The sequence below is a fragment of the Erithacus rubecula genome, assembly GCF_903797595.1.
Source record: "Erithacus rubecula genome assembly, chromosome: 27".
NCBI classification, from domain to species: Eukaryota; Metazoa; Chordata; class Aves; order Passeriformes; family Muscicapidae; genus Erithacus; species Erithacus rubecula.
The window spans coordinates 1,788,869-1,802,296 of record NC_136679.1 but is presented as its reverse complement, the minus strand read 5'-3'; the positions used below and the strand labels follow the sequence as shown (position 1 = coordinate 1,802,296).

General features: G+C 55.7%; 1 protein-coding gene across 3 annotated transcripts; it reads right to left on the bottom strand.

Moving 5' to 3' along the window:
* Nucleotides 1-2,114: 2,114 nt before the first annotated feature.
* Nucleotides 2,115-13,343, bottom strand: CASC3 (CASC3 exon junction complex subunit). Of its 3 annotated transcripts, none has more exons than XM_079327940.1 (14): nucleotides 12,991-13,343; nucleotides 11,267-11,294; nucleotides 10,949-10,986; nucleotides 9,416-9,574; nucleotides 9,188-9,339; nucleotides 8,620-8,796; nucleotides 7,751-8,436; nucleotides 6,241-6,305; nucleotides 5,952-6,066; nucleotides 5,319-5,417; nucleotides 4,525-4,739; nucleotides 3,371-3,493; nucleotides 3,132-3,195; nucleotides 2,115-2,553 (listed from the first exon to the last, which is right to left on the bottom strand). In XM_079327940.1, the coding sequence occupies exons 1-13, from the start codon at nucleotides 13,267-13,269 to the stop codon at nucleotides 3,151-3,153; spliced, it is 2,181 nt and encodes a 726-aa protein (XP_079184066.1). In that variant the 5' UTR covers nucleotides 13,270-13,343; the 3' UTR covers nucleotides 2,115-2,553; nucleotides 3,132-3,150. The 3 variants fall into 3 exon arrangements, with proteins under 3 accessions (XP_079184066.1, XP_079184068.1, XP_079184067.1); XM_079327942.1 differs by having other exon boundaries at nucleotides 3,132-3,208; nucleotides 12,991-13,342; XM_079327941.1 differs by lacking the exon at nucleotides 3,132-3,195.
* Nucleotides 13,344-13,428: the final 85 nt, after the last annotated feature.

The following is a 13,428-nucleotide window of genomic DNA, read 5'->3' as shown; positions in this document are numbered from 1 at the left end:
AAATCCCTCCCCAAGCCAGCTCCTTAACCCACTTCCCAGCTGCAGTGCTGGGAGAAGGAGTCAGGCATTTTGGGGGAGAACTGCAGCTCCCTGAGAAGGGCTGAGCCAAATCTTGGACCATGCTCAGACCTGATCCTGCTGCCAGGGAGGGAAACTGAGGCAGTGGCACTGGGAAGGGATGGAGTAGCACAGCAATGTGGGCAGGAAGGTGATGCCTCCTGCTGCTGCAGCTCTTGGAACTGCTCTGGGACTCCCAGTCTACTGCCAGAAGTGAAGGCAGGAATTGGGGAGACCTGAAGGGAAGTGAGGAAAAGGGGGTGGGATGCAAAGGGAGGAGTCCCCCCTGCCCCTCAAAGCCACACTTCCACTATGGCATTGGCAAGGCTCCCCAGCATCCTTCCCCTGCCCAGCCTGGCTGCACTGTGATGCTCCATCCACAGGATCAGGGTGTAACAGGAGTGGGGTACAGCCCCTCATGTCTGTTTGGGGTGGGCAGGTGGGTGGGGGGCTGGGAGGAGGCTGCAGCTGCCGAGGTGGAAGCAGCACAGCACAAATGGGTGGGTGGCAGCTCCTGCATCACCAACGCAACAGTTGGTCCTTCCCAGTGAGGCTGGGGGAGAGGAGAGGACTCACATCAGCCCCCAGAGAGACAAGGGGGCTCCCTCCAGCCCCACTACCAGGACAGAGCTGGGCTGGGGATGGTGGCAGCTGCTTCCAGGGATGTGAGGGGGAGGGTGGCTGGCGCCAGGCACAGCAGAGCTGCAATTTCAGTCCCACTGTGAGCCTCCTGAGAAGGGCAGAGCTGTGTCTAGAAGAGCAGAGTGGCTCCTGAGAAAGGGGGAACAGTTTTTGTGGATAGAGCAATTTCTGGGAGACAGCAGAGGTGGCACTGGTCCTGCCAGGGAAGCTCAGATGGACACTGTCCCTATGGGTCTCTGTCCCAGGAAGGACACACAAGAGCTGTCTGCTTCCTACAACATTGTTAGGGGTGTGCATCCCACAGAATAGGAATAAAAAAAATACCAAAACCCCAGCATGGGGGTGTAAGGCCCAGGATTTCAATTGTGTGACCAATGCATCAATGACACGGTGACATCTAAAACATGAGGGGATTCTGCTTTGGGAATGTGGCTTTGGTGGCTGAAACAAGACACAAAAGGTCATGGACTCACAAAAACACCAAAGAACGAATTTCTGCTGGAGAGCCAGGCATGGATGAGGGATGAAGAGATTGAGCAGGTGGGTGCTGGTCCCCCATCCTGGCCACAGATGGGGACAGGGTGGCCGAGCCACCCCTTGCTCGGTGACGTCCCCCTCGCCCAGTGCCTGCGCCGGCAGCTGGCGCGTCCCCACAGCCCCAGCACGTGCTCAGGAGAGCAGCAGGAATCTGCAGGAACGGGCAGGAATGAGCAGCCAGCCCTGCCAAGTTTCCTAATGCAATTTGCAAACGGCTGTGAGGACGTGGCCAAGGCGGAGGGGCTGGAGGGATGCAGAGCAGAGCGGCGGCACTGCGGCACAGGTGAGCCAGCCAGGATCAGTGTGGCACAGCTGGGGTGACAGTCACCCCATGGGCTTGGGAATCCCAAAAGGGACACAAGGCTGCCATGGGGAAATGAGGCAGGAGCTGGCGCAGGGCTGAGGTGTTTCCTTGTGGGGCCAGAACTCAGCCTGGTGCGTTGGGGCGGGTTCCAACACCCTCCACAGCCTCAGCAGCAACACCCAAGTGCTGGGAGCAAACCTGGCCCTGCTGAGCTGGTTTGGGTGCTGGCTGGGCTGCTCGGGCAGCGTCGGGGTGCTGGGTGCCCACAAACCTCCCCCTCTCTCTGTGGACTTGGCAGAGGGAGGGTGGAAATGTCCCCTGTGCTGCTGGGGTGGTGCAGGGATGGGGGTCACCCTGTGGATTCCCACCTGAGGGCTCACACACACCAGTTACCAACAGTTTGCTGGGAAAATAGTCAGAAAGAGCTCCTAAGTTAAGTGGATCCTGCCCAGGCAGTGCACAGCTCTATTGGTAGCAGAAATCAACTTGCTAATTGAAAAGAGAATTGAACAGAAGAATGAACTGGGGTGGGGGGAATCTCACAGCTGCTTACCCAAACAAATAAAAAACGAAATACCCAAAAGAAACAAATCAGCTTTACTGAAGGAGCTGCTTCATTCCTTAAATAAAAAGAGAGACCACGATCAAGCCAGCGGAGTTTGACACCCCAGGAGGGAGCGGGGAACGTTTAGTAACGGGGAGAAGTTGGGAGAAGTGTGGCCAAGGACCGACTCAGGGGTTGGTTCTTTGGCGGCCCCAGCTCGGGGGAGAAGGGGGGTGGGCAGCAGGGAGATGGATTTTGGGAAGGCACCGCTCGGGCCACGGGGGAAGTGCCTGGCCCTGAGCACAGTGCAGGTGTCTCATCCTGCTGCCTCACCTCCACGCAGGGAAGGGAAGGAGCCATTCCAAGGAGCAGCTTCCTCCTCGCCGAGGGGCCGAGTCTGGTGCTGGGATTCTTGTGGCCGTGTCCCCTACGTGTTGCTCCTCTCCTTTGATTTTTCACCTTTGCTGTCCTGGCAGGGGGGAAGAGGGAAGAACAGCAACGGTTTAGAGGCCCCCAACAAATCCCTGCATAGGGGGAAGTGTTATAGCTGGGTCTTGCCAGCAACCCCCCAACCCACCTCTCTGGGCACAAGCCCCCTCTGCCAACCTCTCCTCATGGGAGGGTTCTACATTTTTCCATCATGAGGCTTTTTCAGGGCCCCTCCATCAGAAAATTTGCTTCTCAGCCCTCCCCATCTACAGGAACCCACCGGTACATGCCTGCCCGGGTCTGGGCTTGCTTGGCTCCCATATGTGAAGAAGGTATGGAAAGGGAAACCAAAAACACACATGGCATTCCAGCACGCTCACACATGCACAGCTCACAGCACTGGAGCAAAGAGATTGTTCCCAGCACAGGGAAGCACTCATATCCTAAAAAACCTTTAACTCTACTGCCTGAATTATCTGCTGAGTTCTCAATGTTTATCCTTCCAGAGAACTCCCTGCCTCCTAGCTCCTCCAGCTAGGGCTGGATTTTTCCCTCTCAAAATCATCCTGTTTTCTACCCTGAGCAAATAAAATAAAAAAGAGTCAACTTCAGACTTACTTTTTACGTGGTTTTAGTTTTAAAGATTTAAGTAACTCAAATTAACTGGAGCCCTGCTTACCACCTGCAACGAGAAGCTGAGGTTTGGGACAGGTCAGAGATGAGACAGTTTAAGATTTCCCTTTTACAAAAGAACAATGTTACTTTTTTGGGATGGGAGGGGGAACTGCAGCCTCAAACACACACACACACACCAGTGACAGCACACACACACAAGGACCAAGGAGAGGGGATGGTACCTCTGGAGGGGGTGGCTTGATGGTCACAGGCTGGGACGTCCGGCGGGGTGGGGAGGGCTTGGGCTGCACCTGCTGCTGGACAGTGTTGTAGTAGGTGACCCCCCCATAGACCTGGGACTGTGCCTGCAGGAGCAGCAGGATCAGAGCTCCGGGCTGGGGGGCCCTGCAAGCCCCTCCTGGCACCCACTGGGGCTGGGCAGCTGCCCCTCAGCCAGAGCCAAGAGGGGCTGTGCCCTCCAGAGATCAGTTTGTGTGTCCCCACCCCTCATCATCATCCCCTCATCCTGCAGGGACAGGACACAGGCTATGCAGTTGGGATTCCCTCACCCTGCAGTTCATAGAATGCCTGAACTTCCCAACAGCAGCTTTTCAGCCTGGACACAGCTCCCCTGCACATCCTGGGGGAAATGCCCTCAAAGCAGGGTGAGGATCAGCTGCCAGGACCAGCCAGAGCAGTGGGAAGGGCAGGGATGGTTGGGAGCTCAGGAACATGCAGCTCTCCAGCCTTCCACGGCGTGTCAGCCCTGCTCCAGGCACAGCATGTCAGCCTTGCTCCAGCCACGGCACCAGGATCTGGTCTGCTCTGGTCTCATCTGCCTTTTCAAGGATCTCATCTGATCTGCCTCCTCAGGGATTATATCTATCTGCCTCCTCACAGGGATCAGATCCTCAGGGAGATCCAATCCAGTCTGCCTCCTCACAGGAATCTGGTTTGCTCTGATCCATGTCCCTACAGGATCTCCTCAGGGACTCAATCCAATTTGCCTCCTCGCTGCCCAGCAGTGACCTTAGATATGGAATTGGGCCATGGAACAGGAAAATCCATCCCTGTGCTGCTCACACCAGCCAGGTCCCAGCCTCCATCTCAAACAGAACTGACTTGCAAAGCCACTCCCAAGGTATCTTTGGCTCAGCAGGGGCTGTGTTTCACTGTTCCATAAGGGAACACCTCAAGGGACAGGATTTCACCCACTGCCCACCACGCTCACAGCAGCCATGAGAACAATCCTTTCTGGGATGACAGCAGCCTTTCCCCATGGAGCAGCCCAGCTGCTCCACATCCTCTCCCAGGAACACCTCACAGAACACACCCCACACTCCACAACATCCCATCTGCTCCTGCCTGCAAAGGAGCCACGGCACACCCGGCTTACCTGCGTGTTGGAATAGAGATGAGGAGGGGGTGGAGGGGGCAGAGCTCCAGGGGGGTAGGGGTAGCCAGGATTCCCAAAATTCATCACTCCAGGGGCAGAGAAGTAAGTCGGAGTGAGCAGCTGCTGTGGTGGGGGCTGGCCCGGGGGCATGGACACTGGTGGGGGGTACAGGCCGGGGTTTGCCATGGCAGGGGGCGTCTGGTGGGGGTGTAAACCTGGAGGGGACAGGAAGCAGATGTCACCCAAAAAGATAGACTGTCCCTGGGTAGCAGCAGAAAGGAGCATGCTGTGCTCCAAGGCTTCTCTGCAGCCCCACAGTGGGGGGGACACAGAGCAGCAGAGCACAGCCCCCTCCCCAGTTCTGGGTTCACCAGAAGCAGAAACGGCCCGATTGCAATTCCACTGCAGGAAACAATTTGTGTGGGCAAGCAGAGAACGTGTTCAACAGCTCCCAGTTCTGCTTTTTCCTGAGCTACAGGGCCAGGGAGTGAGGAACCAGCCCAGTGCCCACGGAAGGGAGCGGCCTGGCCTGGTGAGGCCCCACAGGGACCTGCAAACATCCAGCTGGGAGCTGCCAGAGGTTCAGTCCCCCCATGCTGCACTGGCTGGAAGCTCCAGAAACACTTATTTTTTGTTTCCTTAAAACTGATACTGGTTCAGCCTCACTGCAGGAGGGAGCAGACCTCTTCCATGTTGTAGAAATTAAGGAAAATGGATGCTCCCCTGTGATAGAGGTTGTGGGAGAGCAGAGTTCTCTGTTCCCCAGGTCCAGGGGTGTCCCACTGGCTCCTCACCTGGATGAGGGAGGTGCATCTCTGGCTGCACAATCATCCCTTGGGGCGGCAGCGGGGCTGGGTTCTCACCGTGGGTGTAGATTGGTCCCTGGAATTGTACTGCAACAACACATGACATGCTGTGAGGAAAAAGCTCCATGGAATTTCATTCCCCTGCAGCTGGGGACACACAGCCCAGCCCTCCCCAAGGGCTCCCATGGCACACAGAGGCTCCCAGGCTCACAGATGCCACATGCTCCCTCCTACTCCCTTTAGAAAGCCGGAAAAGACTCAGGGAATTTCTTCTCTAACACTTTAAATGCTGGAGGGAATTCCTAATCCATCCTCAGTCCTGTTCTCCCCATACTCCAACATCAAAGACCTGATTTAAAGTTCAGTTTAAATTCCAGTTCTCAGGAAGAACTGGGGTGTCCTAAGAGCCCTAGCAAAGAGAGGTGATAACATTCCATGGGTTTAAACACAACCAGGCAGGCTCCCAGCTGCCTTTTAGACACTATATGTGAGGACACAGTGCCACTACAATAAACAAAAGAGAAGACAAATCCCAATCTTGACAGGAGTGGGGAGATCCCTGCTTCAGTTGCTCAGCTCTGAGCACACGTGGAGCCACAGGATGAGGAAGGAAACACTCACATGGGTCGTAGTAGTGTCCTTCCACAATGCTGATGTGCATGGGGGGCGCGGGCTCTGGCACGGGGGGTCTCTGCCGCTGTGATGAGTAGCGCTTGACACGGCCCCCCGGCACTGCCTGCAAGATTCCAGGTGTCAGGGAGGCTGTGGGACACCCACCCAACACCCCTGACCCCTCAAACCTCCCCTGGGTCAGCCCTAAACACCCCCACGAGGGAAATGCTGAGGCATCAGCAGCCTCTAATTGCCACAACCCCAAGACAAGGAGTCACGCTCCGGGATCACGCGTTACCATCTCCTCCATCCGGTTAAACTGCGGCGGTGGCCCAGTTCCCACGTGCATATGGTTGGGAATACCTGAGGAAGGAACAGACTGGTTATTACTGTGGTTTGTGCTGGTTCCCAGGCTGGAGCTGCCTCGCCCCGGGGGTGTGGCCGTGGCTCAGCTCTGGCTCCCATGACACAGAACCTTTGGACTTCATTGCCTCGGTGGTTTTAAATATTTTGGGACAAATTAGAGGCTGTTTTGTCACTGCACAATCACCCACGGTGCTCGGCAATGCCTAAATCCTGCTTCAAAACTAAATCCCTACATCCTGCTCTGAGCTCAGTGTCTGCTGACATACAGATTTCTTCCAGGTGGATCAAGGATCCATGTGGGATCTGAAGCTGCAGTTTAAAACCTCTACAGGGTGTAAATACTTTTATCACAGGCTCTTTTGGATTCAAATAAAAAAATTCATGTGAATTCACAGCATAGTGAATTTTAAACCATGGTTTAAAACCACAGTGCCACGGGTGATTCTAAGGGAGTGAAAATGGATAAAACAAACACTAGAAGTGCTCATGGATCATTGACAGTGCAAATACAGGCAGAGGGATACAGAATGGACTAATGAGAGCCAAATGCTTCCCAGAATAACTCCTCCCTCCTCTGCTAGGGACAAAAAAGGGACAGCAGAGTCATCATCCTCACAGCAGAACATGACTGTGTACCTGCAGCCAAGAGCTGCCCTGTGGGAAATTTGGGAAGATGCTTCATTTTTACACATTAAAAAAACTCCTAAACCAGACAATCTCAGCACTTTTGAACTCTCATCCCACTGTGACTTTTCCAGCCTGTTCCAGGGGTCTGTTCTCACAGACTTCATAGTCCCACCAGTAATAAATGACTTCTGGTTCCATGACCTCAACCTCACAGATGCTTATGAAAGCAGCAAGTTGCTTCCTTCTCCTTGCTCCAGTTTTACTCCCCTCGGGAAGCATCCTAACACTTCCCAGAACAGACTCTAATTCTGCAAAGGGATAATTATACCTGGATGACCTCTCTGCAGATGAGCAACTGAACTGTCCTCAGCTGGCACCAGAGTAACTCTGTCCCATGTCCCTCCCTCCTCCCAGGCACAAAGGGATTTGCCAATCTCAGCCAAGCCTTGGCTACTGGCAACCAAATCCCAGTGACAGGAAATGAGCTGATAAACAGGGAAAAGTTCTTTCCTGCACAGAGCCCAATTATTGATTCTTATCTCATGCTCTCCTGAAGCAGGGGTCACTTTTGCTGTGACTCACATCACAGGGAAAGGATCTCCCCGTCCATCCCTCCCAGCCCTAATTCCATTCACCTACACTGAAAAGTTTAATTTCCCTTTTTCTCTGCTGTTGTATCTACACTGCACTTTCTCAGCAGGAACCATCACACTGCACCCACCCTGGGATGGGACTCGGGCAGAGACAGCTCCAACCAACTGCACAGAGCAGGAGGCACTGGGCTGCCAGAAAAGCAGGAGGCTGCTCCCACTTACCCCTCAGCTCCCGAGGCGGGATGAACTGGGACTGCCCCGAGCTCCAGTTCTGCTCTGTCAGGTTCATCTGGGTCATCTCCTGCTCAAGTCCATCCACGCTGGATTCCACCGGTGACTCCCAGTTGCTCTTGGCTGGTGGGGGGGAGGTCTCAGCTGCTGTGGGTTTTGGAATCACAGCAGCCAGCCCCTCAGAAGCAGGGGCTTCCTCTGCCAGCTTCCCTGTCTCCCCAGCCTTGACTCTGGTCCTTCTTGCCCGGGAATAAGATTTCTTCTCCACTGGTCTGTCCGGCGGCGGCTGCGCAGCGTCGGCAGCCGTGGCTTGGTTTTCCAGAGCCCCCTCCTCCTTCCCAGGGCTGCCATGGACATGTGCCACCTCCAGCTCAGGGGACGTGTCCCTTGACGGGCTCTGCTCCGCTCGCTTCCCGCGGTAGCCGCTCTCCTGCTTGGCTTGCTCCCCGTTCCGGTGTGGCACAGCTGCCTCTGAAGCCCGGTAGCCTGGACGGGTCTCCTTGTAGCCCCCCATCCTTGGGTAGTTCCTGGCAGGGGGCATCCTGCCAGCGCTGGCAGAGCTGCGGCTGTTGAAGGAACGTGGGGGAGCTGAGGGGCTCTTGGCACCCTGGTGCCTTGGGGGCTTGGGGGGCCTCTCGTTGGACCAGTTAGGGTCTCGCTGAGGGGGACTGCCAAACCTGAGGGTGAAAAATAGAACAATTCACTAAAAAGAAACTCCTGGGTGGGAGGAATCGCTATGTCAGGGAACACCTCCCCAGCATGCACATCTGGAAACCCCAGAAACATGGTCCCATGTGACAGAGCTTTCCCTCTGGAGCTGCAGAGCTGGCCCCTCTCCCTGCTGTGACTCTGGGGCTCACCGTGGTTTGCGCATCCTCCGGGGTTTGATGTCGTCGGGGTTGTGGGCTGAGCGGATGTCGTAGCCATACAGAGCTATCAGCTCCTGCCTGGTCTTGGGGGCCTGCTCATCCTCACGGAACTTGTCGTGCTCCCAGCGCCCCTCGTCCTTCCACAGCTTCCGCTGACGACCCTTTGGCCTGGAAAAAGGACACAGGGAGGAGCAAAGGGCTGTAAGGCCAAGATGTGGCAGTTTTGAGTAGTTCCACACATAGAGTCTGAGCATTCCTGGGGCAGGGAATGCACAGGAGGCAGCATCCCTCCTTCCTTCCACTCCTCCTGCCCAGCAGCTGCTGGTGTTATTTGAGAAAAGCAGCTCAAAGAATCACTGCTGCCTGGCACAAGGCTTTTTTGTAGTTTTTTTTTGTGTCTCTTTTTCAAAGAGCTGAAGTGTCCCGGCAGGACACAGAGCAAGTAACAGAAGCACAGACCCTCCCAGTACATCCCACTGAAGCAAAGGAGCCCTGCTGCCAGAGGCTGGCCTGGAGGCTGAGCTGCCCCTCCCAGAGCCCCAGGGGAACACTCACATACCTGACCTCCTCCTCCTGTGTCTGCCCTCTGAGGTCATGCTCAAAAAAGAGCCCCTTGCGCGGGATGTACGCCGGGTTCTTCCGATCCTCATCGTCGTCCAGGTGCTTGGGAACCTTCTTCCCAACTTTCTTCTCCACAGGCTCCGTGCTCTCCTGTCAGAAGCAGGGAGCTCTCACCACTGCAGCAGTCCTGCTGCCAGCCCCCAGCCCGGAGCCGTGGGACACCCACCTGCCCGTCCCCGCTCTGCCGCTCGCCAGTCACGGCTCCCTTGGGATCCACCTTCTCATTCCCCTTCTCCCCTCTGGCCGCCGACTCGCAGGAATCGTTGCTGTCCTGCTTCAGCTCCACCTTGGAGCTTTCTTCCTCGCTGTAATCCTCTTCCTCTACCTGGGAGATACCCAATGACTCAAATGTGCTTCATCAGAAACAGATCTGCCAGGAATTTCCCCAAATCTGGAGTCAGATCCAGCGACTCCCTCAATTCTGGAGTTAGATCCCTGTTCCAGCTGTTAGACATGACTCCTCCATAGCAGACAATTAGCTTCTAAAATTCTTCCTATCCCTGTATTTTTACAGGAAAAGCAAAGGTTAAACCAAACATCTCCCAAGAGAAGGAGGAACCAATAAGCTTTCTGGAATGGAGCTGGGATCAGCTGCCCCACAAAGATGCAGCATCCCACCATTCCAAAAAGGCTCCTGCAGACTGGGAAGACTGGTGATCTCAGGCCCTTCCTTCCACACTGAGGGCCCAGATCCAGCCAGGGCCACATTTCCAAATTCCCTGGAGTTCCTCAGCTGACTCACTCTGCTCAGGAGCATGACCTGGTTTCACCCCCAGGAGCCTCTGGAGGCTGGAGCTGAACTAAAAATAGCTGGGGGTGATTAACCAAACCCTGCTCCATTTTCCTCTTTCAACACAGCCCTTGCACACTGCCTGCTCCCGGTGTTTACGCTGGGGAAGCCCAGGCTGGGCATTATTTTTAGGTACAGGAACAGAGTCATCCTGGCACAGCAGTGATGCAACAACCCTGCTGCCCCTGGGAGGCTCCACGTGGGATTCCAGGCTGTAAGAGCTCTGGGAGCTGCCTCATCACCTCTGCAGCCTGCAGTGCTCCTATCTTGTTAATAGCATAGATTAATTCCCAAAATGAAATTAATTCCCAAAGAAACAGCTTGGATTTCTTCTGCTTGGTGGTTTGGATGCTCTCTAGCCACTGTTTCCCTCAAGATTGCCAAAACGGAGATGGATTTCCCTTAGAAAGCTTTTACCATAATCCTTAGAGATCAGAACTTCCCTAAACTCCCTGTAAATCTCAAACTTTAGAGCTCTGAACTAAAAATCCAGGGGAACCTGCAGCCCCCAGGCATGGGTGGGATGGGATTCCCTTAGCACCCTCCAACTCCCAAAGTGCATCTCCCCCTCTGGCTGCTCCCTCAGAACAGAGGGAAGTGCCTGGGATACTCCCAGCCACCACTTTGCTTTTTAATTCCAACTAATTAAAACCCAACAAGCATCCCACTCTCCTCCCACGCCCTTCTTGGCCATGGCAAATCCAGTTCCCAGTGTGAGGAGCCAGGAGGATTCTCCCTTGCACATACTGGCTGTACACCAGTATGGCCCCAGTGCCAGGGGCTGGGACTGGGGGAGGCCATTTCCTCAGGAGACAGAGGGGTCAGTGGAAGAGATCCAAGGACACAAACTGGGTTTGTTCTGGAATTCCATGAGAATCAGGGGCTCAGCAGGACAGAGATTGCTCTTACCTCCGAGTCCTCGGCGCTTTCATAGTCAGAGAGCACAGCTGTGGGGAGGGAAAGGAGGTGGGTCAGGGCAGGGCTGGGCATGGCTCCTCTGCCATTCCCTCCCAAAGGGAATTTGGATACCAGCACCACCCCAGAGCAATGCACAGCCAGCTCAGGAGGGAGCAGAGAAGAGTTTGGGACACTGCCCCATGTTTGCCTGATGTTACAAGTGAATATTTGGCATGGCAACAATCACAGGATTGTTGGTAAAGCTGTTTTGTGTGGGATTTACTTTTTTTTTTTGCACACAAACAACCCTGCCCAAAAGCCATCACTCACCATCTCCTTCAATGCCATCCTCACTTTCCTGCAGAGAGAAAAGAGAGGGGTGTTAGAGGAGGGGAGAGCAGCAGCCAGGCCCCAGGAACATGGATTCATAAAGCCATAAAATAATGGAATTGTTTAGATTGGAAAACATCTTTGAGATCAAGTCCAACCTTCAAACAGCACCAGCCCCACATCACTAGTGAATTATGTCCCCAAAAGCCACATCCAGACTTTTTGTACACTTCAGGGATGGAGATTCCACCATTCTGTGGGCAGCCTGTGCCAGAGCCTGACCATTACTTCCATGAAAAAAATTTCCCCTCAAAACATATTTTCTTAGTATCTACTATATTAATATCTTTTCCTAACAGCTACTCTTTTGTTCTAGTATCATTTTTTCCTAATACTCAGCATCCCATGATCCCAGACACAGGGACAGCAAGGTCTGACCCTGACCCTATTGCTTCCACCCTTGGAAGTTCAGCTCCAGTGAGGAAGAATAAACAAATTCCAGACTTCCAGAGCCCTTCTCTAAGAACCTTCCAGAGCAGCTACAGTGGGGGAATACTGAGAGCAAAGCACAGCTGTCAGTGCTGGGGGTCTCCAGGGAACAGAGTGACAAGGGAACCAGGATCTCTCCCTTGCCAAGGAAAGGGCAAGAATAAGGAATAACAAGGAGAAGCTGAGCAGGATCCAGCTCAGGGAAGGGGCTGGAGGAAGCAAACAGCTCAGAGCAGGAGAAGTGCTCAGTAAAACTGCTGCTCAGAGAAGCTGTGGCTGCTCCATCCTTGGAAGTGTTCAAGGCCACGTTGGGCTTGGATTAAACTAGGATAGTGGAAAGTGTCCCTGACAATGGTAACAGGTGGAACTGGATAAGCTTCAAGGTTTCTTTCAAACCAAATCATTCCCTGATTCCAGCATAAAGACAAAGATCAATCCAACTGTACAGGAAAAACAACCCCAGAGCACAAACAACCTGACCAAGGTGACAAGATAAACCCAAAGCCACCACAGAAAACCACACAGGGAGAGTCAGGGGGGGAGCTAGAAATAACCAGCCCTGGAACCCAAAACAGGAAAGAGCTGGAAATAACCACTATTAGAGCTCAAACCAGAAGGGAATTGCAGCTGGATGTGAATTGCAAGAGGGGGGGGAGACAGCAGCACCAACCCCCCCCTGCCCTCGCTGCAGGGACCCCAGGAGCAGGGACAGGATCTCAGACTGGGGAGATCCAGCCAGGGGGCACAGGGGGCCAGAGCAAAGCCCCCTGCCTGCTCCTGGGGGGCTGCAGTGCCCACCCCACCCGAGGCTGCCCCGGCTCTCACACACACACTGTACGGGGGTTCAGCCCAATTCCCCCAATTCTCCAGACTGTGCTCCCTCAGCTCTTCACTCTCCGCTTTGTCCCCAATGTCCCCATGCCCCACAGGTCCTAATATCAGTCACAGCACCTTCCCCGCGCCCCCCGACACCAGAGTCCCCCCACTCCTCCCCAAGACCCTCCTCAGACATCAGAACCTTCTCTCAGCCCCTTCCCCGCCCTGGGTCTCAGTGTCCCAACCCCACACCAGAACATCCCTCAGGCGCCTCCCTCGTTTCCCCAGGGCCCCCAACCTCCCCCGTGATTCCCCAGACACCAGAAAAGCCCCGTCCGCCGCTCCCTCCGCAGCTCCCCGTGTCCCCGATTCCCCCCGGCCACCCTCGGAGCCCGCTGTCCCCTCAGCCCCTCACTCACACACTCCGACTCGGCCGCGCTCTTCCCCCCGGCCCCAGCGGCGCTCTCGGCCCCGCGGCCCCGCGGCCCGGCACCGAGGGCCCCGGCGGCGCCGCGCGGCGGGCGGTGCGGCAGGCGGGGCGAGCCGGACCGGGAGCGGGAGCGGGATCGGGATCCGGAGCCCGAGCGGGAGCGGGCGGAGCGGGGCGAGCCGGGCGCGGAGGCAGCGCTGTCGGAGGCCGCCGAGCCCTCGCTGTCCTCGCTGTCCTGCGAGGCGCGCTGCCGCCGCCGGTCCGCCATCTTGGCCCGCGGGGCACCACGGGAACGGCGCGCGCGGCGCCTCCCGCCGGTACCGCGCCGCCTCCGCCGCCGCCCGCCAGGGGGCGCGCGCCGCGCGCGCCGGTGACGTCACCGCGCCCGCGGAAATGACGTCACACCCGAGGGCGGGTAAATAGGGAG

Coding starts and splice junctions, on each gene's coding strand:
- CASC3 (XM_079327940.1), bottom strand. CDS start 13,269: ATGGCGGACCGGCGGCGGCAGCGCGCCTCGCAGGACAGCGAGGACAGC. Junction 8,437..8,619: donor CGGAGGATGCGCAAACCACG/GTGAGCCCCAGA, acceptor TTTCACCCTCAG/GTTTGGCAGTCCCCCTCAGC. Junction 3,196..3,370: donor TCAAGCCACCCCCTCCAGAG/GTACCATCCCCT, acceptor TTCTCGTTGCAG/GTGGTAAGCAGGGCTCCAGT.